The 27,832-nt window shown below is 38.7% G+C and overlaps 2 protein-coding genes across 14 annotated transcripts in view; both read right to left on the bottom strand.

The window, feature by feature from the left end:
- Positions 1–634: 634 nt before the first annotated feature.
- Positions 635–19,700, bottom strand: pcsk7 (proprotein convertase subtilisin/kexin type 7). 2 transcript variants are annotated; one of them, XR_014530870.1, is made up of 17 exons: positions 19,555–19,700; positions 16,482–16,940; positions 16,105–16,239; positions 15,850–16,015; positions 15,206–15,296; positions 14,676–14,730; positions 12,523–12,661; positions 12,299–12,399; positions 9,753–9,920; positions 8,112–8,216; positions 7,931–8,033; positions 3,164–3,320; positions 2,458–2,552; positions 2,245–2,356; positions 2,029–2,146; positions 1,077–1,593; positions 635–1,023 (listed from the first exon to the last, which is right to left on the bottom strand). XR_014530870.1 is itself a non-coding variant. In XM_083525724.1 (16 exons), the coding sequence occupies exons 2-16, from the start codon at positions 16,887–16,889 to the stop codon at positions 1,405–1,407; spliced, it is 2,142 nt and encodes a 713-aa protein (XP_083381850.1). In that variant the 5' UTR covers positions 16,890–16,940; positions 19,555–19,700; the 3' UTR covers positions 635–1,404. The 2 variants fall into 2 exon arrangements, 1 of the variants encoding a protein (XP_083381850.1); XM_083525724.1 differs by having other exon boundaries at positions 635–1,593.
- A 4,861-nt stretch (positions 19,701–24,561) lies between these two features.
- Positions 24,562–27,832, bottom strand: part of LOC310717641 (muscleblind-like protein 1) — a 122,985-nt gene continuing 119,714 nt past the window's right edge. For all 12 annotated transcript variants that reach the window (XM_083525996.1, XM_083526002.1, XM_083525997.1 and 9 more), the window contains one exon: positions 24,562–27,832. This exon is cut by the window's right edge and continues 1,542 nt beyond it. The gene's annotated coding sequence lies outside the window, so the exon portion shown is untranslated.

Below are 27,832 nucleotides of genomic sequence, written 5' to 3'. Positions count from 1 at the left end.
TTATAAACGTGATGGTGAACAGTATTTGACCAAATACATAGTTTAAAATGTTGTTCCCAACGTTCCTGAACATTCCAGTCCAGCTGTGGATTTTGCGGACAGCAATCGATCAGGAAAAGAAAAAAAAAAAAAAGCAGCCTTTAAGTGAAAATGACGACATCTAAAATACGGTTTTGTCTCCACAAACAGGTCACATGTTCCAAACCCTTTGTGTGTAAGGTGTGGAGATACATTATCTACAGGAAGTGGTTAAGGCTCTGGGTTACTGATCGAAAGGTTGGAGGTTAAAGCCCCGGTATCACCAAGATGTCACTCTTGGGCCCTTGAGCAAGGCCCTTTACCCTCTGTGCACCAGGGGGCGCTGTCCCTTGACCGCTAACATCGCTGGGATATGCGGAGAAATTTCACTGTGCTGTAAGGTACATGCGACACCTTTACAAAAACACACCTCCCACTCACCGAGACTGGAGTGTGATGAACATAAGGTTGGAAACCCCCTGATATAGAGATCCTGTATGGAGAGAACAATCCGACCAGGGTTGCAACAACTGCCTTCTAGAAGGGTCAAAAGAATATTTACTATAATACATTTGCTTTTTAATACACCACCAATTAATAAAGTACGAGAAGAAAATCCGCCGAAAAAAATATTTTATTGACTTTATTCAGACCAGCTGTTGATCACATTATTTTGTCTTTGGATTGTCAAACAGGTAAAACACTGCAGCTTAGTAAAAAGACCCATGTCTCGAAAGGCATCTGTTTTCATAGAAATATCAATATATTACATGTATTGCCAAATTAACTGCTCATCGTTCCCATTAAGTTTAAAGCACTGGGCAAAAGAAGAAAAAAAAGAAAAAGAAAGAAAGAAAAAAGTGCTGGATGAATTGCTTTAACTTGGCCCAGTATATATATATATATCACACACACAAAAGAACAAAACTGGCAAAAAGGTATAATATAATAAAAATATAGCACTCTTCTTTCTCTCTGAAAGCACCATACAACCCTTATTATTCACTCACACACACACACACACACACACACACACACACACACACACACACACACACACACACACACACACACAAATTTAAAAGAAAATCTCAGTACCAGCAATATCAAGTAATTTGTTCATTTCAAAAGCAGGATTCTGCTCCTGCTGTAAACACTTGGATTCTTGCTAATATGTTCCTAAATTGAGGTCCGATGTGCCCCAGAGGAACGAAACAACACATCCCTGGATCCGGATGTGCAAAAAAGGTCCACGAAACCCTAATTAACATCACAGCTAATCATCTTCCAGGTCTGGATTGAGAACTTGACACTGGAACTAGCATGGCTTGATTAAGGTGCGTCGGGTTTATGTCACTTCTTGTGTTTGCTGCGCCCACCTGAGTGCTACGTGTCGTCATCGTTTCCTATGAGCGGCGTTTTGGCCTCTAAGTCCATCTCCGGATGCATTTCCAGAAACTGGCCGTCTTTCGCAGCCGAGGCTCCACGCCACGGCCCGTGCAAGTGAGGGAGCATCAGCTCCAGCATGTAGTACAGAGAACAGCAGAGGGCAAAGCAGCCCAGGAGCAGCAATATCTGCAAATAAAAACAAACAAAAAAGTGCTGCGTCAGCATTTCGATGAGCATTATTACATGGACATCGGAAAATTGAGACCCGTTTAAAACGATTTAAGACCAACAACAGCGAATTGAAGACTTTTTAAGGCCTAAAAGTAAGATTTATTTATATTTTAGACTCGGCAGAAACCCACACACACACACACACACACACACACACACGGAAACCAGAGAACCCAGAGAAAGTATAAAACTCCAAACAGAAAACCTGGAGATGTCACACCATGCCAAACTACATCCTGAAGCTGTATTGATGTTCACTTTGGAACATCTGTATTGCATGGAACGTGTAAAATGTATCAAGAATGCATTTTTATTAGGTGCCATCGAATAAAAAGAAGTGTGCGTGTGAGAGTGTGTGTAAGTAGGCGTAAAGCTGAGACACGGGTGTACCTTTAGTGTGTTGAAGGTAAACGGGATCTCTACTTCTGGAGGAATGTCCAAGCCGGGTGGACACGGAATGGAGAAATTGCTGTTCAGGAACTGGCCGCTCATAGACTCTTCCACCAGCCTGTCAATCAACCCAACAACAACCAATCACAGTTCAGCTCCGGTGGGGAGAAAAACAGAACTGCTTTCTCTTGCCGAAATGCATCTGCGCTCTCTCACCTTTTTCTGTCCAAAACTTCCTGAAAGGACATCTCTGAGCCGTACAGAGTGAGTTTCCAGCGCTTCAGTGTGCCCAGAGAAAATGACTCTTCTCCTGATGGGGAAGAAAAAACTAAAAAAGATAAAAAAAAAATAAAAATTGTAGTTTTAAGATGTAGTTTATAGCTCAAAGTGCCACATATTGTGGGTGCGGGTGGGATATCGGGACCTTACTGTGGTCAGTGACGTGAAGGCTGTACTGGCCTACAGCTTGCTCTCCCCAGCAACGTACAGTCGAGAAAGTCCAGTCTATAAATCCTGTAGCATCTCTGTAACCCAAAGAAATTAAAATAAAATAAATAAATATTAGAGAAATGGATCTTTAAATTAAGAAAGCACTGAGGCATGTTTCATGAGAATTTGGGGAATGGTAGCTCGGTCTGCGTAGATGTTCACGAGTTCGGCTTCTAGCACCACCTAGCTGCGATTGTTGGTCCCCTGAGCCCTAAGAAGTAACTCTGTATACGAGCATCTGCTAAATACCATCACACTAAATGTACTGCGTGGCAGTTCTTCTCTGCCGTTTACCCAAACTGTTACCATGAATCTGAAGGCACACAATTGTACAAGTGTCTTTGGATGCGGTATCATGAAATTTCCCATTCACTTGAACTAGAAGACCCAAACCTGTTCAAGCATGACAATGCACAAAGCAAACTGCATGAAGATATGCTTTGCATGGCTTTGGAGTGGAAGATCTCCTGCTACAGAGCTCTGACCCTCAACCCTACTGAACACCTTGGGGATGAATGTGAAAGGAAGGAATTATAAGAGCACACTAGGACGTTCAAAAAGCTCATACCGATCTCATGCTCAGGCGTCCGCAAACTTTTGGCGACATAGTTCATGCGTGCGAAAGAGTTGGTGGTGTAGAGCTTACGTGTCCAAGGCTCGTTTGGCTCCGATGAGCGAGGTCATCCCGCTCGGGCAGACGAGTACGGTCTCGACGTTTCCACGCCGCGGGTGAGTTATCGTTACCGTCACTGCCACGTGCTCCAGGGTCTTTATTCCTGACTGTTTAAGATCTACAGCTGTGACTGAGAAAAATAGAAAGAGAGAGAGAGGGAAAGAGAGAGAAAGAGAAATGAACTTTTATTACAGTTTGTAAGTGTGTTTCACAATCAGTATTATTGTCAGTTTCTCAATTTATTTATTGACATTTTCAGGTCAAACTTTAATTTGTGTATCTACGCACTATATTGCCAAAAGTCTTGGGTCACCTGACCTTTCCTGCTAAATGTGCTTCTTTTCCAAACCCCAAAGCTGAAGGCACTCAATTTTACAGGACGTCTTTAATAAGATTTTGCATTCGCTTTAAAAATGGAAACCCCAAACCTGTTCCAGCATGGCAATGCTCCTGTGCACAAAGTGAGCTCCTTGAAGATCTGGTTTACATACTTTGGAGAGGAAGATCTTGAACGATTTGCTATAGAGCTCTGATCTCATCCGTAATGAACAGCTTTGGGCTAAATTGGAACGCTGACTGCACCCCAGGTCTCCTCACCTACATCAGTACCTGCCTTTTATAATACCATTGTGGGTGATGAGCACAAATATCCATAAGGACACTTTAAAATCTAGTGGAACATCTTCCCAGAAGAGTGGAGGGAATAATAAGAGCAAATTGGGACTAAATGTGGAATGCAATGCTCAAATATCACATACCAAACTTATGACCAGGTACTTGTCTGTCTGTCTGTCTGTCTGTCTGTCTGTCTGTCTGTCTGTCTGTCTGTCTGTCTGTCTGTCTGTCTGTCTGTCTGTCTGTCTGTCTGTCTGTCTGTCTGTCTGTCTGTCACACGACTCACTATGCTCCCACAGAAACGTTTCCAACACAAATGTTTGCATTTCATGTATTCTTTCTGCAGCGAGCCCTGACAGATTAATTTGGACAAAAAACACTCCTAGTGAGGAGCGGAGGGGTTATGAGAACCCGAGCACAAAAAAAAAAGCGCTTTCAAACAACTAGAATCAATTCCTCCTTTTAATTTTTTCTAAAGATAAGAACTATTACACAATTTATACTTTCTTTTTAAAGAAAAGAAAAAAAAAAATACACGAACCAATAAAAAAAAAAAAATACATGTGGCCTTATGTCAGCGGTGTGTGTCTGTGTGATGACTGTGACGAAAACCACACGGTAAAAAAAATAAATACGCTGGGAAAGGGTTTGTGCCATCACCGGTGTCCATCTAGCTGTAATTCCTTGGCATTTCCTCTGACATTACTTGCTAATGCATTCCCACATACTAACTCCATATAGGGAAGAAGAGCCTTATGGAGTGAGAGAGAATCTCAGAGTCTACATTTATGGTTTACTTATATGAGCCTATAGATTTTAAATGTATTGAGAAGTGTTTAGTCAGACTATGACGAGCCTTCAGTATCGTTCAAAGCTCTCATTACAGCAGGCATTCGCACAGGACGAAAAACCAACCAGGCGCAATATAAACAGTGGTGCGTACGCCAAGCCAAGCATAAACAATCGTCGAGCGTCTGAGGGGTTCAGAAATCCACGAGAAGAGCCGTGTTGCAGTTAACTGCATGCTGAAAATCTCAGGAGGCCAAATTATTCGAAATGTTACTCGAGACACACCGCAACTTTCCATTTCTTGCTTGCTGCTGAATACCACCATTTAACCCAGAGGGATTCACATGGACGGAAAGGAACCCCCCGCGTGAGCAAACAAGCTGCAAATACGTTATACCGAGCAGCTAAAATGTTATCGAGTAGCTACAAAAGTTCATGCTGCCACATCTACTTCGTTTGGGAATGAACCCTGTAAATGGCATGGCAGCTTCACAGTTCACATCATCTGGGACTTCTCTTTTGGCTCCCCCCCCCCCCCCCCCCCCCACACACACACACAGACTTTGACTTTATCCATATGACTGGCAAAGTTGGGTGTCCAAATACCTTTGCTTGTATAGTACATGATTATAAATGAAAGTTCCAGAACATTAAATGGACCTCAGTTGGCATTTTAATTAATTTGTTCGGTAGCAAGAGGAAGGAAACACTTCAAGATGTCACAGGAACAGGAACATAGTTTTCTTGTTACAGTGCATCATGTAAATCAAGCCAAAAAAACAAAAACAAAACAATATATCAACCGCACGGCACAAGCTCCTTTTATTGTTTGTTCCCTTTCGAAACTATTTGCGTTTTTATGAAACGATCTCCTACAGGGCCGACTTCAGATGTTCTGCTCAATGGGAACCAGACATGGGAATCGCTGCGTCCTAAATGAAAGTTCAGTGTTTTTTTTCACCGGTTTGCGTGTGTAAGCGCGCTGTCTGTCACACGATAACCGTTTTCTTTCCCAAGTATGCTGTTTTGTTGGGCAGCGAAAAAAAAAAAAAAAAAAAAGGCTGGTGGATATTAAGGTTATGCACGATTTTCATACAGGAAAAAAAAAGAAAAGAAAAAAAAAAAAATTCAGGTTTAATTTGTGATATAAATTTGTGAGGCAACATACAGATGTGCTGGTAAACAGCATCTGAGCAAAGAAGGCGAATTGAAAGAGCGCATAAAAACGGGGATGAGTGATGAGAGATGACTTGGCTTTTCAGTGCATTCAGTGACACAGATGTTGCAAAACATTGCCTAATAAGGGCAGTTCAGTGATTACCAGTTGGGAGGGGATGAGCCTGGACTCTCTCTCTCTCTCTCTCACACTCTATTACACTCTCTCTCTCTCCCTCTCTCTCTCACACACATACTCTCTTACACTCTCACAAACTCTCTCTCTCTCTCTCTCTCTCTCTCTCTCTCTCTCTCTCTCTCTCTCTCTCTCTCTCTCTCTCTCTCTCTCTCTCTCTCTCTCTCTCTCTCTCTCTCTCTCTCTCTCTCTCTCTCTCTCTCTCTCTCTCTCTCTCTCTCGTAATCTCAAACAAACACTAGCACTGCAATCAGCCTCCTTGGAAACAAGTAGCAGGATCCGGGCGGGAAAAAAAAAAACAGGCTGATCAAATTTAACGACAAGCCGCAAGAGACTTGCCCTTTTATACGTGTAGTAGAAACTGGAGCTACAAGCAAAAAGTGCCATTTCTAGACACGGATTAACATGTTTGTCTCTAGTGAAGAAGCGGAGTGTGTGTGGGTTTTTTTGTGTGTACAATGAGACAATTTGTTCAAATACTGTAAAGCCGTTACATTCTTGATTCTGATTGGCTGATTCCTTTGGGCCATGTAGATGCACCTGCATCGTGTTTATTTATGTACTAGTTATTGTTGAAGCTGAAATTCATGATGCAATTGATGATCAGATAGGGCAAAACTGTTTTAGCAGCAAAACGGGGACCAACACAAATATTAGGCAGGTGGTCATAATGCCTGATCCGTGTAGATCTTTGGATGTTTGTAGCATTACATTTTTTCCCTCACCTGTAAAGGAAGATATGTTTTACACAGCCTGTGAAAGAGCTCTAAACCCTGCGGTACACCTTTGGGATGAATTGGAACAACACCCCAGGCCTCCTCACCTCGCCTACATCAGTACCCTAGTTTACGAACACCCTTGTTTCTGAGTGAGCACAAATGTCCACACATACACTCAAAGAATCTTATGCTCAAGTGTCTGTAAACTTTTGTCCCTGCAGCGACCAAAACATGAGGTCGAGCGGTGCAAATCGCGTTCCTAGACGGCAAGGAAATGCATTTATGACCAATCCGAATTAAACCAATAAAATGAAACTGATAGTGACAAACTGTTAAAAAAAAAAAAAAAAAAAAAAAAAAAAAAGTGTTCAGAAAAAGAAACGGGGTTCTGCTTTTAAAAAGCAAAACATTCTGTGGTTTTGGGCTTTGCATGCTTTTGCTAAATCCGTCCGCCAGTGACATCACCATGTGCTCGAGATGAAAATCCAGCTGCTGAGGAGAGGACGATTCTGACATCGTGTGGAACAGAATTGCAAAGAGGCGGAAAACTTCCGGTTAATTTCCGGAAACTTTCCATGGGAACTTCAGCTGGGGAATTTTGGAAATATTCCAAGTTGGAAACTTAGCAGGAATTAATGGAAATTCGCTAGAAATTCATATGAACCGTATCATAAATATCATGTTTGCATACAAACGAATACAGACTTTAAAAAATTGAATTTTTGACCGATTTAATTTTTAGCATAATTTCGTTCCACAATCGCTCACACAGCACAAAAATGTTTCAAACATAAACGTATGTAGGCTGATTGACCTGAATACTCGCCAAGATGGACATTTTTCGACATGATTTTGTGTGCAGGATTCAAGAAATGATGTGTTGTGTTATGGAGGAATACACAGTGCCAGTAGGGGGCGTGGTCTCAATAGTACTGCAGTGACTGATGAAGATGCAGCGCAGAAATTCCACTGCAATAAATCTGGTAGTTTTAACCAAAATGATCTTGGAAGATTTTTTTCTACATTTAAAATGTGCAATTATGTCAAATCCCAGTTTATTCCCATGGGAAGTTTCTAGTCTTACAAATTCCTTGAATTTTGCAACCCGAGCGCAGACACAGACAACGATTCTTACTTAGAGACACAGACCTTACAGGTTTTTGCTTTCTCCGTCTCTAACATTCAGGTTGGACGTGCTGTGTTTTAGTTTAGCCCTCAATTCACTGCATACATTTTCCATGTACCTACATTCATAAGAGATCTTACCATTCCAGCTGAGGATAAGTTTCTTCGGGGAAGCCGGGATTATCTCTCCTTCTCTTAAAACTGGACTATGATAAGATGCCAGGACTGGCACGGTTTCCCAAACCTAAACACACACACAGAGTTACTTCAGGGGTTCACGTACACATCTAAACATAAGACCCCAAAAGAGAACAGGACATACCTTGGCAGTGTTGACCAGCCTCCAGGCATTGAGCAGGCCGAACCCATGCTTGTGACTGTGGTGGAACCCGGCACCATTGGTCTCCCAATCTACGTCAGTGTCGTACTACAGAAACAAACACACACACACGCTATTTGTACATGTATTAAAAATTCAGTATTCAGTCAACTCATCTTTTCTTTCCCTCCCTCAGATACCACAGCTTCTGCTCGGATCTCGGCATGCTTGACAGACATATCTTCATGGATGGGTGCTCATCAATTAAAACTCAACCCCAGCAAACAGAACTGCTGGTCATCCCAAGTGATTCATCTCCAGGCCAAGATTTCCAAATAACTTTTCATGACTCTCTGCTCTCCCCTTCAGCCACCGCTCGCAACCTTGGGGTAACAATCAATTGAAATTCTCCTCACATGTCGCTACTGCAAATGCTCCAAAACGCAGCTGTGTTCAATCTGCTCAACTTCTCCCACACCACCTCACTGCTGCGCTCCCTTCACTGGCTTCCAGTAGCTGCACTTATCAGATTCAAAACACTGATGCTTGCCTACAAGGCCAAAAATGGACCAGCACAATCTTACCTCAGAGACCTTATCACACCTCGCAGTGCACCACGATGTCTGAGATCCTCCAGCACCGCTCGACTGCTACCACTTTCTCTCAGAAGTCAGAAGTATACTTCAAGGCTCTTCTCTGTTCTGGCACCGAGGTGGTGAAATGAACCTCTTCTAGATGTCCGAATAGCAGAGTCCCTGACTATCTTCAAGAGTTGTGGTCTGATTTATATTAAGTTTGGAATCTAGTGTACCAGTGTAGATTTATTCATTGATAAAGACTCAAAGCGCTTTTGTACGACGCTCTGGACAAGGGCGTCTGCTAAATGCCGCATATGTAAACAGAAACGTAGAACCGTAGACAGACGGTCACGCTACACTAAACAAGCAAACAAATAAATGGACGCATTTGAATAAAAGATATTTAAACAGTGAGGAGTTTGTTATGTAGAGATACGAGTGGAAGTGTTTGATGGTATGTAGACACTGTTAGTTCATTTATATGCAAAAATGTCAAAATCGCAGCATTCGTTTGGCATAATTTACTGCAAGCTGTTACAATTTTTGCTTTTAGTGCTTTTAATTGCTTTTCAATTTTTGTTTAAAGTGTCCCGGTACTTAACGAGTGTCCAGGATCCCCTAGGGAAAAAAAATTCTATTTACATTTTTACAATGTTTATTTTGACTGCTCATAGTAAGAATTGCTAGAGTAATAATACAGCCACTATAAAAAAATATTAAAATAAAAAAATTTGGTACATTTTTTTTGTAGAAATAAATAAAAAGAAAAAAAAAGAAAGTCTAGAGACAACTGACATTGGACATATTGACCTGTGAAATACATACACCTTACCCAAAAAATGGTTTCCCAAATCTTTACACCTTTATAGATGTAAACCTTTAAATGTGCAGAAGTGTGTAAACAAACAAAACAAAAAAATCCGCATTCAATGATTAGGTTAATGAGCGGTTGAATGTTAAAAGCCGGGGAATAACTCGTATCCACTATTACACAACCCCCACACTGTCCGGACAGAAAAACTGGAAGAGATTTTTATCCTCGATACAGTGGTGTTTGGGGTCATACCTGTGTAGCCGTGTACGTGATGATATGCTGAACGTCTCTCCATGTTAAGCAGGGCCGCACCTGCAGCATCAGGGCCACCATGCCAGCTGCCAAAGGAGCTGCTGCGGACGTTCCAGTGTGTCCTTCGGTACAGCCCGTGCCCTGCTGGAGCGACCAGTCTGAGGTCACCTACACAAAAAAAAGCAAGTCTTGTGTTTTTTTCTTTACCATGTATAACATATACACTATAGGTGATGAGACATGACTTTCAGCCATATATCGTTTAAACGGTTTCCACAAAGTTGGAAGCACACATTTGCTAGTATAGGATGATTTTGGACTGTAGTTGCATTTTAAATTTGCCCTTCACTTGAACTTTTAGATTCAAACCTGCTCCAGCATGATAATAGGCACAAATCCAGCTCTATTTAGATCTAGTATACATGGTTTGGAGTGGAAGATCTTGCTTTAGAACTCTGACCTCAACCTCTACATAACTCCAAAATCTAGTGGAACATCTTCCCTAAAGAGAAGGTTATTAGAACAGCAAAGGGTAACTTAACCACTTGGAAACTGTCGAACAGAAGCTGAGGAGTGATGCAGCTCCCCGGCTGTGTTAACAAAGGCGAAGAGTCTGGCACGTGACGAACGTCTAAACAATTGTCCAGAACGCGAGTGTGTGCATATAAAGCAGGCACTTTCCCTCCAATTAGGTGGAAGATTGAAATATCAGCAGCATATACAGGACACTGATAAAAAGCTGAAGATCTTCTAATATCATTTGATTAAAAAAAAAAAATCATACTGAAGCAACTAATGCATTCATGAAAGTTCATTTTTAGATACATTTATCCATTATAAAAAATTGTGACTGCCATACACTATATCGACAAAAGTATTGGGACACAAGACATTTCCAGCCCTATGTGGTTCCTTATAATTGGAGGCACACAATTGTATAGGATGTATATAGAAAAAACTCTTGTCATCCTGAAGACTTTGTGTTCAGATATAGCTTTTTCTCTGCTGACAGCTGAAACTGAGGGTCGACTGAATAGATTTTTTCCAAATAATTGGAACTGATAGTTGATTGCTGGAACTATCAGCTATGGGCAGAAATCCATAACGATAGTTTTTCCGGGTTGCATCCTTTGCGAAGGTCCACTGTCATTACAAGAGCGACCTCTAGAGGCAACTCACTGACACCACGTGCTGTTTGTTTTTACATGTGAGACTGCGCGCTGCACTAAGAGCGTTGTATTATATTTATTATTTACAATATATTAATGATATAAATATATTTATTAATGAATATATGAATATTCACTTCATTTGGCATACTTTAATGATTAAGTAATAATAATAAAGTTAAGTACTATTTTACATCTTCTTCTTCGTTCGGCTTTTCCCATTAGGGGTCGCCACCCGTCTCCATACACCCCCTGTCCTCTACATCTGCCTCTTTGAAACCGACTACCTACATGTCTTCCCTCACCACATCCATAAACCTCCTCCTTGGCCTTCCTCTTTTCCTACTTCCTGGTGGCTCCATCCTCAGCATTCTCCTACTGATATACCCTATGTCCCTCCTCTGCACATGTCCAAACCATCTCAATCTCGCCTCCCTCACCTTGTCTCCGAAACGTCCTACATGCGTTGTCCCTTTAAAAAAAACCTTATTTCTAATCCTAAGTACTTTTTTTCATGGAGTGTTTTTTTTAATTTTTTTATTCAGAATATATTTTAAAAACATTTTAGAACCACCTCCTTAACGAAATCTTCGCCACATGAATGATTTGGCTCCGTTAAACAATAACCTCCCGTCGATCTGTGTATAATTAGACTCTGATGATGTGGAGCGTTTGCAAGCCTAACAGAAAACTAATCGACGTCCTAATCAACACTCAACAGACAGCACTGCAATAAAACTTTATACAAACACTGAGCGGAGAGAAAACACATCTGACCCTGTTCTCGTTACTGAACGTTAGCAGAAACCGACTGCGAGCACCATTTTCTGTGTCTGGTAAAGGTTTTTGGGCAGCTGTAATGGCTAAAACACAGTTGAGGTCGGAGGCAGTGCTGCCAAAACCATGTCGCCGTGGACACGGGGAAAAATAATGCCAAACAGAGCTGCGCGGTACGAGCTTTCTCAAAGCGGGCCTCTTCGAATGTTCTCCCTACACGCTAGGATCCAAAAAAGGCTCCTCCTGAAGATCTAACCTTTCTATACTGAACAGAACATTACCAACACGCATGGTGTAGCACTCGTACAAACATGCATCATGTCCCCGCTACTGTAAGCTATACAGTTTATACAGTGACAGTGCAGAGCTCGGGATAAATAGTAGATGTGTCATACAAATTTCCAGCGAGTGTCATGATGTTTAGGATATAGAGAAAACATGGCTTAGTTTGAATTACGAAAAATAAATAATTAATTAAATAAAATAAAAAAGCTTTGTGTGGGCGTAGACATGCATTTGCTGGTGTTCAATTAACCCGTGAATTTCCCAGTTTGGAATTTTTTTTCCTCCCTCAGGAAACGGTAAAGGGGTTGCACTCACGATGCTACGCAGTTGCCTTCCTCCGCTGCTGAAAGTCACGGCCAGCATGGAGGCGCACTCTTCTGCGTAGAACGGCATCTTTCCGTTCTCATCGACGGCCCCTAAAACAAGCACAGATATAATTTTGAGGAAACGGTTTCACCAGTGAACAACAGAATTAGGATCGAACTGGATTCAAGTGTATAATAAACAAAGATTTAAGTGATTCGTTTTTTTTTATTTACCAACAGTGACTGTGTAGATCGAGTTCGCGTAGCCGTCGTAGTTGCAGTTGTCATTGTACAAGCCGCCGTTACCGCTGGCGACAACAAAGATGCTTCCGAAGCCTTTTCTGCCTGCTGCGACTCCATGTTGCAGTGCTGCCTGGAAAAATATAAAAGCCCCCCCCCCCAATCAGAACCAAGATTCTACAAGCAGACGCATTTGTTCACACGAGTGCAATGCCCGCTTTCGGAAGGTTTTTTGTAGCTAATAAGAACGTTATAATTCGATCTTAAGAAATGCGCGTGTGGAATCGGAGTTTCCAGAAACGTTCTGCCTTTCATCTGAGCCGGGAAACATCTCTCCAGGGAGCTCATTCGTCTCCTGCACTCCGTAACCATGCTAAAAAGGGGTTCTTTCTGGTTTTCCTATAAAAAAAAATACACGCTCTGCTGTTGTGAAACCCTAAAGAGTTTAAACCGTATGGTTTTCTGGATACTCATCTCTCAGCCTTCGCCGTTTTCCAGACTTTTGTATTGAGATTTAACTGTAGTTTTAAAAATAAATAAATATAACATAACCACAGACGTCCAAATACAAGCTAAAAAAACGCTCGTCGCTTCGAAACGTCCTCGCGAATCTTCCTATTAATGGAGTACAAACCCCAAGAGCTCTGTAATAATTTCTCGAAGGGTACAGCAGCTACTGCGATTGGGTTTATAGGGCCGCGGAGAGGCGCTGAAAATAACCATTCCTGAACGCTTTCCATGATGCATGCCAAGCCTGTGAAGGGATACAGCAGGAAACGTTGCTTAGTGATTTCTGAACACTGAATGTAGAGCTACTCTTGAATTCATTTCGGCATAACGTTCTTTTACATGCGGGAAAAAAACGTACGCTTCTCGATTTAAACCTGTATCGTTTCAAACCTTGAGCGCTGAAGATTTGGCGTAAACGTAGATGTGGTACGAATAATAAAAAATAAAAGAAGATCAAAGTTCATGCAGACACGTGATAGAAAAGTGATGTGATTCCAACTGAGAAATCAAATCAAACTTTTTATTTTTTATAAACTGGCATCAGTTACAGCCACTGACCGTAAAAACATCTGGATCGGATACAATTTCAGTATGTAACTGTGTAGACGGAAACTAATTGGGTCCAAAAATTCTTGACTGGCAGAAATCCAGTTGAATATTAATTCGTTAGTCGGAAAACCGAGCGACGAGGAAAAACGAAAATTGTGCATTCGATTTAAGTTCACATTACAGGATCTCCAGTTTCAATAAACATGAACTGTCCTCTTTCACACAGAGGGCATTTAATTGACATATCAGATCACAGACAACAAGCTTTTTAATTTCTGTTGCCTGGCACCAAATATGCAAATCTCTGGTTTATAAACCATTTGGTCAAAAGTATTGGACACACACAACTTCTTCAGATGTATGTGGCTCTTCTCCAAACCATTATTTCTAGACATGCAACTGTATTGGATTTTTTGACTATAGCAGAGTTCAGTGGTTGTATGGAGTCCTTCAGTGTAATATTCTCAAGTATTCTAGGTTTTTTTTTTTTTTTCGTTTTGTTTGTTGATACATTTTAAAAGCAGTGTTTTGTTTTTAAATGTATTGCAGTCAATTAATATATGTTTTAAGGTCATGTTGATTTTTCCAGCTGTGCCCTCTTGGGGATTCTTCTCCGTTTAGCAGTGTCCAATATGGCATCTTGTATAGAGGTCGACCGATATGGGTTTTTCTCTGGCTGATGGCGATATTTGGAAATCAGGGCACCTAATGGCCCGATATATGATGGCAATTTTTTTGGCCGATCTGTTATTGTCTTTAGTTTATATGGATGGAGTGGAAGATCTTGAGTGGCCTGCTACAGAGCTCTGACCTCAACCATATTAAACACCTTGAACAGTGTGTTCAGCTTCCAACTCAGAAACTAGCCCTTTTACATTTCTTAGACTTTTCAGAACTTAACCTGGCTATTTTTATAGTTCAATAACATTACACATTTTTTATACATACTCTTAATAACGGTGCCCTCTGCAGGTGAAAGACGTAAAAAACACAAACAAGTCCAGCGTTTACACAGATTTATGACATGAAGCAGAAGAACACCATGTCACTTGAATTATGCTATAAACATTAGGAGCTGTAACACAGACCTGGCCCAGGGGATGGGGTCCATCAACAGTGCGTCCGTCGTCATCTGGTCCCCAGCTACAACAGAAACAACACGAGAATGAAACAAATCTCCAAGAAAGAGCTGAAGCAGAGGTGGTGTATGGGATCCGTGCAAATCAAAACCGTTATTTATTTATTTATATATATATATATATATATATATATATATATATATATATATATATATATATATATATATATATATATATATATTTATATATATATATATATATATATATATATATATATATATATATATATATATATATTTTTTTTTTACATGCAAGCCACAGAGACATACACTATGCAGACAAAAGTATTGGGACACCTGACTTTTCCAGACAAAATAGGTTTCTTCACTTAAATTCTTACCCCAAAGTTGGACACTTGTGGTCAGGGGTCCACAAACTTTCTATAGAGAATTAATTCTGGCTTTGGCGACTTTTTATAAAACTGTATAAAATCAGTAACTCTGCAAGAAATATATAATTAATTGGGGAAAAAAAAAGACCTGCAGCTGTAAACATCGTTGACTTGGTAATGTTTATTGAAAGCCACGGCCTCCATGCTGTCAGTCAGGGGTCCGTCCAGAACTCTGATTCCTGCCGGACAGAAAAAAAAAAAAGATTAATTATGTGTTATAAACAGGCAGCAGAGTGTAGTTTGTATATACACCAATCAGGCATAAGATTACGACATTATAACATTATGAGCAGTAAAATGAATAACTGATTATCTCTTCATCATGGCTCCTGTTAGTGTGTGTGATTTATTTATTAGGCAGCAAGTGAACATTTTGTCCTCAAGGCTGCCGTGTTAAAAAGCAGGATAATTGGGCAAGCGTAAGGATTTGAGTGAGTTTTTTGACAAGAGCCAAATTTTGACGTCTAGACGACTGGGTCAGAGCATCTCCAAAACTGCTTTTGGGATATTCTTATTCTGCTGTGGTCATTATCTATCAAAAGGTGCTCCAAGGAAGGAACAGTCGTCCACTGATGCACTTGAACTGTTTTGACTCCAAAAGGAGTCCAACACTATATTAAGCCAGTGGTCATAATGTTGGTTACCTAGTTGGTGTATTATATGCTGGGAAAAAAAAGTTTCCTATCAAAACCGATTGATTTATTTACAGTACTGTAAATGGCCTCGTGTTACCTGCCACTTTGCTGCCGTATGCAACTCCCACGGCGCAGAAGCTGTTGTTGGGCACTGCGGCGATCTCTCCCGCGCAGCGCGTGCCGTGGTGGTTGTCGCTGTGCAAATCCAGGTGTGGCATCGGATCCGGATCGTTCGAGTTCAGATCGTAGCTGCCCTCTGGAGACTGGAACAAAGGCGAGGTTTGATGAATGAGCGTTTTTGCTACCTCGACAAAAGAGAGAACAAAGGAAAGGAAAATGCTGATGCGCTCACATAGTTGGGCTGAATGTCCTCCAGTGTGTGCTGCAAGCCGTCGTCCACGACGACCACTGTGACGCCCGCGCCGGTGATGTTGCGCTCCCACACGCCGGTCACGTTGATGTCCATGCCGAGCCTCACATCGTTGTGCTGCAGCAGAGACACAAGAGAATTGCAGAATGAACATAGAAGTGGTTTTCCGTTTGAGTCCATGATGTCATGTGTTCTAATAAAACGTCCAGAGAAAAGTGATTGTTGAACGATTGTTCAATTTGGCTTTGAAAATGATTAATGGAAATATACATGCAAATAGATTTAATAACAGACGTAGAGGGCACTGTAGAGTTCACACTGCACTGCATTCGGTTCTATACTTCCCCAAGTCAACTCACCAAATGCCACTGACTCGGGTATTTGGGATCGTTGAAGATCAAGCTTCTCTTGGACCTGCGCAAGATGTTCTCCTGTTTGTGCCAGACTACGTGTGGGTGGGCGTCCAAAGTCCGGCCGGCTCCTGGTGCGTTTTCGTCCTCTCCCGCCACGTGGCAGAGCAGGTAGTGGCCATGAAGTTGGCCGATCTGTCCGTGGCTCTCGAGCCCGGCCTCCAGCGCCACGCGTTCAGCCAGCTCATCCAGAGAGCTTTCGAGTGGCTCAGAATTGTGGCTCAGCTGCACCACCCACGAGCGTCTGGGCTCACAGGAGGGTGGGGGAGTCGGGGGTTCGAGTATGAAAAAAGACAGCAGAGGGGGCGATGTCAGGAACAGCAGGGCGGTGAAAAGGAGGAAAGGGGATGATGCCATAGCAAACAGGTGCCACTTTCAATGCAGCTGCACCACATCGGCCCCTGAGCCCTGAAATGGAACGTAAAAAGAAGAGCATGAGGTATTAAAATAAAGAGAAAATACTTTTTAACCATGTGACTATAAATAGACATCACTAGTATTATGACATCACCTTGTGTTTTTTTTTTGGCTGTTTTTAATTTAAAGGCATGTCATGAGCAAGTCCTCTGTCCCGAAGACGTTTCTGTAGCAGAAAACGTACCACCAACAACAGTGAAAAACGGTTTGGTACTGAACTTGATGTATTTCACTACCAAACTGATTTTAGCTGCTGTTGGTGGTAAGAGTCTGATTTTAATTCTAAAACTCCACTCTTCTGGGAAGATGTTTCACCAGATTCTGGAGTGTGCTTGTGGAGATTAGTTACTGTAGATTATCGCCATGTGGTAGTTCCAATTTATCCCAAAGGTGATGAATATTGTTGAGGTCAGAGCTCTATAGCAGGAGAGCTTCCACTCCCACCCTTATAACCCCTACATCTTCCTGAAGCTCGATTTGTCCACAGGGGAATCGTCATGCTGGAACAGGTTTGGGTTCTAAAGTCTCCTGAAGTGAAACACTGATGCTACCACATCCAAAGACATCGTATATATAACTGTGTGCCTCCAACATTGTGGTAACAATTTGGAGAAGAACCGCATATATATTTTTTTATGAATCTTACGTTCTATAAAGCCACTTTGTTTACATTTTGAAAAGTTGTTTTATTAAAAAATAACTTTATTAACAAATAACTTTTTTTTTAATCTATTTACCAGGAGTGTAACAGTTCACTCATGTAATTTTTTTTATTATAATTGTATTAAACAACACACACTGTTGAGTTTTACAAATGCTAATACCGATAAACAACGTTAATTCAAAATTATTAATTATATGAATTGAAATTGAACTATTGGTAGTTGCTTTTCACGTTGCAGAACATCCATCCACTGCAATTACAGTAGCTGTAAACAATCATTTATCATGTTCCCTCTCTCTTAAAGTTAAAACCATATCCAATGCTTGAAGACTTGAAGTCTTGTCTCCTGTGTCCCCGCATGTCCCAGCTGATAAATAAAGATTACGCTTTTCCTTCATCGCCATCATATGGAAGTCCCTATAGGCCACGCATTATTATATATATATATATATATATATATATATATATATATATATATATATATATATATATATATATATATTTTTTTTTTTTTCATTTTCACAACTAAATTTTTCTGTATATTCAGCATTAGGGTGTGTTTTAGATGCAGCATCATGGAAAAGAAACATAACCATTTGTGGCGTAACCATAACCAGTGGGCGCCTCCAAGAAATGATGCAGCGCACGTAACATTTATTCACGACGTCACTTTATTCAGATATATAAAAAAGAAAAAAAAAAAGAAAAAAAGAGATCAATTATTTTTCAATCACTAAAAATTTGTTTTACTGATGCGCCAAAATGCGGCGTGATGCGCAAATCCGGCACGTTTGGCATCCTGGTGATTTACGTCATTTAAAACACCATAATTACTTTCGAACATTTACAAGAGCTGAAAATCTAAACAGGCTCGTGTAAGTGAATCGCTCAGTTCAAGTAAGCAGATGTAACGGAAACCTGTGGTTTTTCTATGTTCTTTTTTTCCCCAATGTGTCTAACAGACATGTACATCTATGACCTTTAAAACATGTCTAGTTTTCATGCCCTATGTTAAGTTTGGTTTCGCTCATCAAGTTTAAATAAAGTTGTGATTAATCATGAGTCTCGATCATCGTAGCGATTAAATATTTTAATGGACTTATTCGTGACTTCTCAGGAGTACCGTACCCGACATAGCTTTATGGTTATCTCAGTTATACAGTTAAAAATTGAGAGGTCAGGGCTTTGCTCAAGATTTAGCTTGGTGGTGCTGGGATTTGAACCCATGACCTTCCAATCAGAAGATCTTATCCACTGGTTTCACTTCCCTTCATCCATAATCCCTAGATGAGATGTTACTATTGAAACAATAACGTATTTATTATCTGTATATTATATCGCAATACTACTTGTATTTTTTTTTTTTACTTGCTTCTGTTTTGACCTGAAATAGACCACATGTCTACACTTGTACGTATAAATTAAAATTAAATAAAATTCAACATGGAAAACTTTTGTTTTACAATACAAATCATATGATTATCTTTTCAAAGGAAGAACAATGTTTTAATAATTGTTAATATAATTACTGTTACATAGAATGACCTTTATTTACAAATATTTTTTCTTTCTTAAAACAACAACAACAATAAACAATAATTATGCAACAACGTAATTTGGGACGCGCCCAGAACCAGAGGAGAAGTAACCCATCAAAACATCGTAATTATCCTAAATATAATTCGACTCAACAAACTTGATATAAAAAAGACAAGAAAAACATATCCAGATTTTAAAGTAACCCGTGAAATAAATTATGAATTTATTATAATTTTGAATATTAGACATGTTCACATCCGCTCTTGGACGCTAAACTGTAGCAGCCCCCGCTAGCTAGCCTGCTAACCTGCTACTTTATTTCAATATCTAGTCCTGATTTTATATCCCCAAACAAATAAACTACACAAAAGATTGACTTTACAATGTCTATTATCACCTTACCTTCAAATAAACTTTAGAAGAAGTTTGCTGGACCACATTATCGGGAAAACAGACCACTTTCCCCGCACTCATCCATGTTCTCTTGACAGCTTGGCTGTTTATTTCCGCCTTGTTTTCCCATTGCGTCATATCCGGTGTCACAGTGGCGCGTGATGACAAGATGGCGCTGTTTGGCCAAAAATCGAATGGTTACGAATTTATATTTATTTATTTATTTGTTTTTGTCATTTAGTTCGTTTTGTTGATTAGAAATCAAATAAAATGTAAATTTTTTAACAAGCAGATCCCCCAACACGTTTACATACACAAACTTTAACTATAGTTCCAATAATGGAAATATGGCAATGCATTTTAGGACAAAATTATGATAAACAGAATGCGTAGCTCACGTCTTACATCTTTTGGTCTGTATCGTTAGTTCTTTTGCCACACAAATCGCATAATTATTGTTAGAATAATGTTAAGAAAAAAAAAAACCCTAATTGTATTGTGTAGGGTTTATGGGAGTCACGTGATCCACTGATTTGTGTTTCGTGGCCCAAGCAAGTCTCTTCCTCCAAACTAATGATTTCTTTCAATTCAACCATGAAGGCCTGACTCATGCAGTCTTCTCTGAACAGTGGATGTTAAAATAGACCTGCCACTTTAACTCCGAGAAGCATTTATAGAAATTGCTGGTTTGCTGGTAATTCTAATAAACGTATCCACTGCAACAGAGGTAGCTCTTAGTCTTCCTTTTCTGGGATGGTCCTCATGAGAGCTTGTTTCATTATAGTGTTTGATAGTTTTGGAGACTCCACATGGGGATAAATTTACAGTTCTTAAAAACTTTGGATTAACTAACCTTAATTTCTTTAAGTAACATATTCTGGGTTATTTAACACTTTCAAATACATTAAAACTAGGACAGTTTAACAAAAACATTGATTCTTTGGTGCAAAACGAATTGCCATGTAATGGTTTCTATATAATTTATTACCAGAAAACCCCACCCTCCACCAATCCTCACACATACAGTTTATTTATAGACAAATATTTGTGTCATGATTGTGGAGCGAATACCCATAATGCTGTTGCATTTTTCTTACTTTCTTGAGAAGTGAATTGTTGTGTGTCAGAGGACGAGATAGCTAGCAATCTCAAACATAAGGGAAGTCCATTTCCAGCACTAGTTTGCTGTTAGCTTCTAAAAACAAAAAAGCAGGAGCTCTTGCACTTAATCACTGTTTTCCAGCAACATTCAATGTCAAAAAAGAAGAAGAAAAAAAAGTAAGAGCAAACACTGCACTCAAAGTTCTAGAAAGCAATACAGATACTCTGAATTACAGCATTCATGGAATAATAAACATGACCTTTGTCAATTATATGTTTTTCTTCATCAGGGCATATATAGCGATTGAGTCATCCTTACCAACTTCTATAAACAAGCAAACAACATTGGTTGGCTACAAAAAAAATTAAACATTTACCCAGCACATCTCTATATATTTGTTTTTCCAAAAAAGTAAACCAACATGTGTAATCATGTGTGATTAGCATAATAGTAATACAATATACAGTAATGATTAAGTAAGAAACATGTAAACTTACCATCAACAACTTAAAGTGAACTTAAAATAAAAAAAAAAGCCCAGAAAAAAAACAGATTCTTTAGAAATTAAGATTAGTAATATTTTAATAATAACAAAAAAACATAACTAAATAAAGAAAAGCAAAAAAACCTTATTTACATAAAAAAAATAATTAAAGATATTAAAGATCTATCTATCTATCTATCTATCTATCTATCTATCTATCTATCTATCTATCTATCTATCTATCTATCTATCTATCTATCTATCTATCTATCTATCTGTCTGTCTGTCTGTCTGTCTGTCTGTCTGTCTGTCTGTCTGTCTGTCTGTCTGTCTGTCTGTCTGTCTGTCACTTTATTTCATTTTTACTTTTATTTTTTTACCAGAGATCAATGATCTCTTTTATAAGAGAGACCAGAACTAGCAGCATGCAAAGCTCAATGTAAAGTACACACATCAACATACACAACACCTATTTAACACACAGTTATCTCACAAAACCTCTATGCATTCCATAAACAGAAAAAAACTGTTAAATACAAATATATGAAAATATACACAGTAAATGACAAACATATATAACTGCAAAACAGGATCTGGACAAACAAGACACACCATAGAGCTAAATGCAATGAAAAACATAACAAAATCCTTATAAGTCATGTCATTATAAAACTAATGTATTATCAGATTCTTAGTTTAAAAATATCAAGACATCTCAGGTTTCAGAAAATAACCATCTAGAACTTTGTAACTTAAAGCTCTTATTGGCAGGGTTTCTGGAAAGACCAATAAAACGTCGTTTGATAACCCTGAGAAATATATCTGGAAAGAAGTAATCAACCTTTTTCCCCAAGAGAGAATAAAATCTATAAAAAATTAATAAAAACAAAACTTAAAATTGAATATAAAAGAAAATGGAGAGCCACGAAAAGATTCAAGGGCAGTTGTATTGTAACCGCAGTGCAAGAGAGAGAACTGCTTTTTAAATTAGCAATGGTTCTCTTCTTGGATGAGTCACATACAATAATCAAGCAATTATCTAGTATAAAATGATTATTGCTCCAATTTTCTCAGGATCAGAAATTGAAAAAGTGAACTTAAAGACATTACAGAAATAGGCTGCTTTACATTACCATAAAACTGAGCTTACTGCCAAAAACCTTCATTTCTAGATCCTTTCTCTAAAATTTCTGACCTTCATAAAGCCCGGTTGTATTGGAGTGGAGTGTACTTGTGGGCATTTGTGCGTGTAGCCAGATGGGTGTTAGTAAAGTCAGGTACTGATGCAGGTGAAGTGAGGAGGGCTGAGGTTTAAAAAGTGTTCAAAAGTGTTCATTAGGGTTGAGGTAAGTGATCTATAAAAAAAAAAGCCACTCAAGATCTTCCACTCCAAACCATGCAATCTATATCTTCAAGGAGCTGGCTTTGTGCACAAGAAAATTGTTATGTCAAGTCAAGTCAAGTCAAGTCAAGTCTATTTCTATAGCGCTTTTCACAACAGACATTGTCTCAAAGCAGCTTTACAGAAATCAACAGTCAAGGTGAATGGTGTGTATTTATCCCTGATGAGCAGCTGTGGCGACTATGGCAAGGAAAAACTACCTTAAATGTTATGAGGAAGAAACCTTGAGAGGAACCAGACTCAAAAGGGGAACCCATCCTCATTTGGGTGACATCAAGAGTTTGATCATAAATCTTTCAACAATACAGAACACTGGAGAATGAGAACTAACATTATGCTGGAACAGGTTTGGGTTGCCTTCCAAAGACATCCTATACAATGGAAACAGTTTGTTGAAGAACCACATTTGCCTAAAAAGGTCTTGTGTCCAAATACATTTGTCCATATAGTGTATTATTAGAAAATCAGTAGAAAGTAACCTCCTGCACACCACAACAGAATTGGCAGTTTAGAGCTCAAGCATGAAACAAACAGAAATTTTGAAGATAATAATGGAAAACATGTATTATCTCTGGGACTTTGCTGGTCTGCAGTAGAGACGACTGTTTTTGAGTGGGAGTTTTAAGAGCTGGCAGCACACACATGTAAATATAAGAAATTAGCTGTGATTAAAGTAAAGTCAATCTTTTTCAAATCTATTTCCCCAGTATATAAAGATAATTAATTTTAACTGTTAGCTGTTAATTTTGTAGATAAAATGCTGTAGTTGTGAACTTTGGCATCTCTATTTCTGATTCACTTATCACTGTGGATAATAATAAGAGTAAAAAAAAAAAATCATCATAAATCGAAGCACAATTACAGGCCAGTTTGGTGTCATTGGGATTTGAACTCATGACCTTCTGTTCAGATTGAAAATAATGTGAGTCCTGAGCAAAACTGACAACTACAATCAATTTATATTGTCTCTTTGGGATTAAAAATCCAATCAATCAATCAATCAATCAATCAATCAATCAATCAATCAATCAATCAATCAATCAATCAATCAATCAATCAATCAATCAATCAATCAACCTGTCTGTCTATCTATCTATCTATCTATCTATCTATCTATCTATCTATCTATCTATCTATCTATCTATCTATCTATCTATCTATCTATCTATCTATCTATCTATCTATCTATCTATCTATCTATCTATCCTGCTAGCTAGCTAGCTAGCTAGCAATCAACAATTACTGTCAAACCTGAGACAAACAGTGTGATGCTGAGATTATATTTAACTGCCATGTACTGGAATCAGGTCCAACTGACATGTGACTAGGTCATGTGACGTTCAGGAGCAAAGCCATGGCTCTTATACCTGTTAAAATAAACCTTATAAAGGCTTATTCCAATATTTATCAGGGTTTGAAAAGCCTTTATTTATTTTGCTTTACCACCTGAAATTAGTGCCAGATTCATGCTGACACAGCATTTTGGCTTGAAAGCTGTGCACCGTAACATGCACAGACCCAGTAATGCCTTTCCAATCTTCATCTATTCATTTTAATCTCAGGCAATGTTTCTGGAGCCATTGGTGGACAGTCAGGGAGCACACTTTTCGCAAATGTTACAATAAAAAACAAAAAACATATAAGAATGAGTGCATTGATATGAAGAGGTGGTACTGTAGCTCCTAGTACGATGTTGAACTTCTCATTAGAAGGTTGTGAGTTTGAATCCTATCACAATCAAGTTGAATCCTGGGCCCCTGAGCAAGGCCCTCACCTGCTCAGTTGTGTAAATGTGAAAATTGTAAGCCACTTTGGTAAAAAGTGTATAACAAATAATAACATGATCTGTTGTTCCTAAACAGCTTCTAACAAATCAGAATCAAGTATATAATGATAATCTAAATGGCTAAAGATTGGTTAGATAATTGCATGAATATACAGATCTGAACAGTCTTTATGTTCAATTTAAGATTGAAAACGATATAAAATTTTACACAATTATAGACAAAAAAACCCACACAATGACAGTTTGTTTGCAAATCCACTTTTATTTAAGTTCATTTATATATATTTTTATTAGATTTTTTTCATAACAGCAAGAATGAAATCAAGCATTAAAAGCCACTTTAAAGGTCTTTGTAATGTAGCATTCAGATCCAATAATGACCTGCCAATAAATGTTTTTTTTTTTTTTTGACCTTGCTATAAACTGGAGTGGCAGAATTCTGCCCCATGGTTGAATATTAGATGATTCTGAATCCTTCAATTGTTTTATGGCTTAAGACTGTTTTGTCAGGATTGTGACAGCAGGCCATTAGAAGTGCATGCTGAAATGTGGCTAAATTACAAAAACCCATACATATATATATATTTATATATTTATTTATTTTCCTTAAAGCACTAAAAATAATAAAATTAGCCGAAACAAACTGCAGCTTTAGACAGAATACATTATTAATCACTACAAGCAGGAGAAACAAACCATAAGTTGGAGATTACAACGTGTCATCAACTCAAATGTGCACCGGTAGCCGATGGAAAAAAAACAAACAAAAAAACGAAACAAAAGAAAACTCGCAGACCCTACGGTAACCGGGGCTCGAGTCGAGTCGAGGAAACGAGCGGGAAATGCGTAAGCACGGTCAAACTTTGGTAACACAGAATCCACTTGGCAACTCAACATGGACGCGAAACGTTTCTTAACTGAACACCACAGGTACCCATTACTTCAGAGTGCCAAAGAATTTCGGTTGTCGATCCATCATCTACTTAAAAAATACAACGTATGAAAAAGAAAGATCTTATGTACTTATAGCTATGATGTACAGTTGTTATTACTCCATCAAGAGCGAAAACCTCGATGAGGAAATGCTCTCTAGGAATCTATTATAATTTTTTTTTGTTAGCCACTTTTAGTTTTTTTGTCCTTTTTTTTGTTTTATTTAGTCCGTTACATTAATAAGTATACTGTAAATAAGTTGTATAACATGGTTGTTTATTCGGTATTACTCGGTGAAGGTTTCTTGTGGTATATGTTACATCCTTTAACATGCAATCCTCAGAAAAAGAAACAAGAAAATATGGGTTGGATCTATTTCATTTAGGCTATTGCCAATCCTAATCCTGATTGCTCTGCTTCGTTTGATCGTTTTCGTTGCTCGAACACACACACGACATTATGTTCTGACATTATTATAAAGCATTATTACACAAAGGTGATTGGAAATTCGGAATAATTTCGCTGAAAATTGCAAATAAACCACAATTTTTCGAATTGAAATAATGTAGAATCTCATGTTACAATACTAAATTCGAAAATCCACCACTGTTTAGAATTCAATTAAATGTATTTTTTTATTTGTATAGCACGTTTCACAATGGACGTTTTCTCGAAAGAGCATTATGTAGTGGTTATAAGGTCGTATAAAAGAATGTGTATGTTTATTGTCTATAGGTTTGTTCCTTATGAATGTTTATCGTTATATTGTTTAGGAGATTCGTGATTTTCTGTATCTCTCGGTTTAACATGTTGGGGTGGCCAAACACTGATCTTCGACATGAACAGTATTCTATCAAAAGATAACAATCCAGGAGTGAAGATGGCCTCTGTGTAACCTACACTATATTAACAAAAGTATTGGGACACCTCACTTTTCCAGCCATACAGTATGTGGTTCTTCTACAAATTTGAAAACGTACATAGGATGTCAGGGGAATTGGATGGCATGAAATTTGCCTTTTATTTCATCTAGGAAACCCAAAACCTGGTCCAGCATGACAATTGCCCCTTGCTGAATGTGCAGAAATCTCCACAAAACCAAGTGGACCATCTTCCCAGAAAAGTATAAGTTACTATAAGAGCAAATGTGGAATGAGATGCTCAATAAGCAAATACCAAACGTTTGCTCAGGTGTCCACAAACTGTTGTTCAGATAGTGTAAGAACCTCTAGCCAAGTATAATTTCTGCACACCTTCCAGTATTTAAGCCTGGTCTATATAAAAAAAAACTTGACTTGGGCTGCGTAATCGACTGCATGGTCCAACTGACTATCCCACCTTAAATGACCCTGTGACAGCACGGGAAGTGTTCGAGAAACGAAAACACAAAAAATATGGATTAGAATCAGGAACCACAAAAGGGGTTTAGGCCACATGGCTTTTCTCAGAGGGCCTTTTCTCTGGAGGACGAGGGTCACCTCCAACCTTAACGCTTTCTGCCAAGCTACAAGCCGCTGACAAAAAAAAAGCAAAGCGACGTTTTTATTTTTTTTTGCCCTTTTTCGGAATTCTGTATCACTTTTTTTGTGAGCAGCCTGACTTTCTGTATATGTGTGTGTGCGCGCGTGTGTATTTTTTTTTTTTTATATCGTTAACAAAATTCCTCATATTTATAGACATTTTTTTATTCAAAATAAGATCTCAATATTATACACGATTCTTTCTTTTTTGACTATGTACAGAAGTGCAAAAAAAGTCGACTTTTGTCCCCTTCGTCCCCGACGTTACTTGTGTGGTGTCACCTAAAAAAAAATTTTTTTTTTTTTTTATGGCAAAACACACACACATTCCCCATCCTGACCTCACGTCCATCCAATCTGCCCCATTACCATCACATATGCAGCTTTTTTTCCTTTAACAAGGCCTTACGTCTAGGGAGATTGGAAATACTCGAACGATAGTTACTATATATTTTTTTCAAACGAATACAGTAGAAAACAACCGCTGAACATCTAAGAACTATACTCATCTGTTGCTTTTTTTTAATCTCACTCTCTTTCTAATTAGAACGACTAATTACAAACCAGAAGATCAATAAAATATTATTCCAATATCAGCCATGGTTGATGCCACAGCAGCTATGTCTCTTTCGTCATCGTAAGATATATTCATATAAAAGATGTTTGTTCGAAGATTTCAAACGAAACAAAACAAAAAAAAATACACTTTCACAACAAATAAAAAAAAAAAAACGAGTATAGTGTGAAGAACGTGGAAAACAAACCCCACATTATTTATAATAATTCACACTCTACAAAAGTTAGATCTGACTTGACAAAAAGGAAATACTGAAACAGTATCCGAGCTTAGTTATACAGAATAGTCTTTTCCTCTGGACATATATATGAAAAAACCTGTCCGAAATAAAAAAAAAAACCAAATTTTGAGAAAAAAAACTAACCTTAATTCAAGAAAGAAACAAACAAACACACAAGCAAACAACAAACACATGAGATTGTGAGCATGGACTTGCCTGAATGATGGACTAAGGCGTTTTACTATTGAATCGTACAATCATTA

The sequence above is a fragment of the Silurus aristotelis genome, assembly GCF_946808225.1.
Source record: "Silurus aristotelis genome assembly, chromosome: 22".
Taxonomy (NCBI): Eukaryota; Metazoa; Chordata; class Actinopteri; order Siluriformes; family Siluridae; genus Silurus; species Silurus aristotelis.
This window is presented reverse-complemented; position numbering and strand designations above follow the sequence as displayed.

Bases quoted from the DNA above. Each gene is read 5' to 3' on its own strand.
- pcsk7 (XM_083525724.1), bottom strand. From the start codon at position 16,889: ATGGCATCATCCCCTTTCCTCCTTTTCACCGCCCTGCTGTTCCTGACA. The intron at 8,034-8,111 runs GTATGTCCTGTT...GTGTGTGTTTAG, and splicing joins GGCTGGTCAACACTGCCAAG to GTTTGGGAAACCGTGCCAGT. The intron at 2,357-2,457 runs GTAAGGTCCCGA...TATCTTTTTTAG, and splicing joins CCTTCACGTCACTGACCACA to TTTTTTCTTCCCCATCAGGA.